This window comes from Microtus ochrogaster, unplaced genomic scaffold, assembly GCF_000317375.1.
Source record: "Microtus ochrogaster isolate Prairie Vole_2 unplaced genomic scaffold, MicOch1.0 UNK35, whole genome shotgun sequence".
NCBI lineage: Eukaryota > Metazoa > Chordata > Mammalia > Rodentia > Cricetidae > Microtus > Microtus ochrogaster.
Window position 1 is genome coordinate 265496 of NW_004949133.1, and position 3886 is coordinate 269381.

Here is a 3886-nt window from a genome sequence, read left to right on the forward strand (position 1 = left end):
CAGCATTGTGGAGTCATTCCTAAGAATACATCTACAAAACATGCCTGCACCTAATGTTCAGGGGTCACTGTGGAAGGGGCAGGGAGACTGTAAGAGCCAGAGGAGCAGAAAGTTTGCTGTGAGATTGTGTCTCCTAGGAATGCCAGAACTTACACCCATAAAGTCTCACCAACACGGCTGCTTAAACAGGAGCTGAGCAAGGACAACAAACCGGATGGGGGAAAGTCCACAGGGCCCAACCCTATACCTAGAACTATAAGCACGGAATGCTGAGAGCGGGAAAAATCAATTCTTTCCCAGGCTTGTTGGTTTGAAAAGGACTGGTCTCCATAGACTCGTGTGTTTGAATGCTTGACCCATAGGGAGTGGCATTATTAGGAGGCGTGGCCTTTTGGAGGAAGTGTGCCACTGTGGAGAGGGGCTTTGAGGTCCATGCCCACGCTACACCCAGTGTGGGATACACAGTTGTTTCTGTTGCCTGTGGATCAAAATGTAGAACTCTTGAGCTAGTTCTCCAGCACCCTGTCTGCCTGTGTGCTACCCACCATGATGATTATAGACTAAGCATCTGAACTGTAAGCCCCAATGAAATGTTTTCCTTTATAAAAACTGCCATGGTCATGGTGTCTCTTCACAGTGATACAAATCCTAAGACACCAGGGAGGAACACACCAATTGATTATCCAACACCAAATGGTCAGCCCTAAAATATACATACAAATAACAATATACAGACTAAAAAGGTTATATATTGAGGAATGAAAAAAGGTCACATATTTGAAAGAAAGGAAGCAGGGGTATATGGAAGGTTTTGAAGTGAGGAAAGGGAGGGGAAAATGACATAATTATATTATCTCAAAAGGAAAAGAAATTCTTAAAATTAAAAAAAAAGAGAGAGTAGGAATGTTTGTGGGGTATGCTCTGTGGTAGCGAATCTGTTCATATAATCACTGAACTGGCATAATCTATTGTTAAATTTAATGAGGTCTGAAAGGAGACCAGAGGTGTGAACGGTTATCAGAGGTGTGAACAGTTACCAGAGGTGTGAAAGATTACCAGAGGTGTGAAAGATTACCAGAGGTGTGAACGGTTATCAGAGGTGTGAAAGATTACCAGGGTGGTTAAAGATTACCAGGGGTGTGGATGGTTACCAGGGATGTTGTGCAACGGTTAACTAAATTTGCAGATTGACTTGAAAGCCCAGCAGTTTATGGGTAGTTCTGTCTAGGTACTCAGAGTACAAACTTGAGAGCTAGATTTTGCATCTTCCTCCTTTCCGGTCCCCTCTATACATCTGATTTCCTACAACATAAATCTGACCCTCGCCCCCTCCAGCCTCTTCACCACACTGTTGTTACCCAGCCTTGCCTGGTGCCTTCCGTAGGCACACCTGGACCGAGGCTGCAGCTTCCTTTCAGCCTTCACAGACATGCGCATCTAACAGGGCACTTGGCAAGCTGTCTGCTTTTGTCTGTTGACCCACTGGTCGGTGAGTTCTTGACCAGACAGTGTGTGGTAGAATTCCAAGGTCTAAGGAGTGAATTATTTTCACTTGGATACTTGATGAGATGAAAAGAGACACTGTGGCAGTTTTACTATTACACAATCTTATTCTTTAGAGCACATAAAAGGGAGCAGTAACCAAACCCTAGTAAGTTGAGTGAACAAAAGCATTAGGCTTACCAGTCAGTAGATCCTTGTTTAACTTCTCTCTGCTTATGGAAAGGATATACTGTAAAAAAAAAAAAAAACAAAACAAAGTAGACATTGTTTCTGGAGAATGGGAAAATGTAACTCTAAGTTACCCAGAAAAAAGAAATAGTCACTATTTAGCAGGAGGTTGCAAACTGCTTTAGAACCATTTAGCTAAATGGTATGATATTAATAATAATAATCATTAGACAATGACAATAATGTTAACCAAATATGCTAAATATAATATCCAAATTTTTAGCTTAGGCTTTCTGAAAGTTTGATACTATAAAAATCAAAACCTTCTCACAGAGAAAATATTAGTTCCATTAATTTAACTTTAACGTTGTGAATTTCTTATTTTCATCAGAGCTCTCTAAATATGGCTGTTATGTTGTTTCTCTACTGATAACATCAGAGCAAATGCACTGCCACCCCCCCCACACAAAAAAATCTACCTCCAAGGCCTTAATTTTAGAAAAAGCTGTGTGCAAAGGTAACAAGGGATGACCGTTGTCAGAGGACAGCCTTTCACTATGACTCATGTTGTTTATTTTAGAGCGTGTGTTAAAATGTAGCAGCTTATATAATGCAATGCACGCATGGTGTTCAGGGACCATAATACTTTAAGTATCAATTCAAATGTTTTATTTTATTTTAGTTTAAAAACAGAAAGAAAAAAGTTCAAGTAAAATAAAAACTGATCCAGAATTATAAATCTTAGGTTGCCCGGACTCATCATCACACGAGTAAAGTCACAAAAAGGTAATTTTAAGTATTAGTTACTTTATAGCAAACATGCCTACCAGGGATCATGAAAGTCCCAATACCGTCTTATGATTTAGAGTGACTTCATTAAGTATTTAAAGTATAACGTTTTTCCAAATCATGGGAGACCACACAGTTTTTAGCATGGAAATTCTTACAGCTCTTCTCGTTCTGCAGTAGAAATTTCACCTTAGCAGTCAAATCTAAATTTGGTATAAAAACAACTCCGCCGTATTGCAGTGATGGTGGCTGAAGAGGTGCTTGCTTCCTGTCGTGGCAGGGCAAGACAAAGCAGTGGTTCCTCCATCTTGTGTTAGTGCTGAGGCCCGTTTCTACAGTTAACTAGAATCTGATCTCTTTGTTGGAGAATCCCTTGGAAAATTGGCCAACTCTATTTAGGAAGCAAAGGTCAGGATGTCCTAACTAATTTACCTTACCCTTTGCTAACACCACTTGTTTGTGTGGAACCTCCCTCCAGCTAACCACTTAGCGGCTGTAAAAAGTGCTTGCTTCAGACTATGAACTCTGTGAAGCCCCCACCCCCACTCCCACAGATGCTGAGCAAGATTCCTGGACAAGGCCTCTGTTCTTAAACAAAACAAAACAAAAAACAAGTTCTGATCAAACAGCCAGGGGCTATGGTTCAAGGGTAGAGTACTTGCTCAACTTGCCCAAAGTCCTGGCCTCCACACCCAGCACAGCAAGGGTGCTAGGGAATGCTCCAATTATAAATATTACTTTAAATTAATGTGGTGAAAATGGTCTTTGCATGTTGGTTAAAGGGCTTGTGTGCTGTTGGAACCAGCAGACATAATAGTCCACTGGGGCCCCCTGGACTTCTCTATGGTTTACTTCCGCTGGATAGCATTTCCTCATAAGCAAGAGTCAGTGCTGTTCCTGCTGCAGGGCCTGCCTCCTACACCTGTTCTAAAAGGCTGATCCCTCCAGGAACTAATCAGACTAAAGGAGTCTAAAGATAGAAAGCAAAAGGATAAAGGCCACGTTAGACAATTTATTTGGAGATAGGCAACACAATAATTTAATGCAGACCATTTCAGATACAACGAGGGAAAGCAGTCACTTTCTCCGTCCTCCACGCCTTCAAAGGAAAACACTTCCCACTAAGAGAGCAGAGTATCTTAACTTTGAACATAGACACTTAGGAGTTTGCCGGAAACTTTGACCACCTCTGTATAATTGCACGGTATCCTGACAGTTCCCAGGGCAGTCTTGGAGGGAGAGTGGACTGTCTGAACAGCCAGGAGACGTCTATACATAGTGGGGGGAAAGGGCCAAGAGACACACAACTCAAGGAGGAAGGGCTATGGAGGATTTGGGAAGTCGGTTTTGCACATCTGGATATCTAAACTGTGTGTCTTATGCTTCGTCCATGGCCCAGAGCTCTTCAGTGGATCCATTCTCTCTC

At 41.9% G+C, this 3886-nt stretch overlaps 1 protein-coding gene across 5 annotated transcripts in view; it reads right to left on the reverse strand.

Moving 5' to 3' along the window:
* Kmo (kynurenine 3-monooxygenase) overlaps positions 1–3886 on the reverse strand; it is a 35529-nt gene that overhangs the window by 22638 nt on the left and 9005 nt on the right. For all 5 annotated transcript variants that reach the window (XR_001229452.2, XR_001229451.2, XM_005368526.2 and 2 more), the window contains exon 5: positions 1684–1732. Coding sequence is in view for 3 of the 5 variants with exons in the window: in XM_005368526.2 (XP_005368583.1) it covers positions 1684–1732 (49 nt within the window). In the remaining 2 variants the exon portion in view is untranslated. The remainder of the gene's footprint in view (positions 1–1683; positions 1733–3886) is intronic.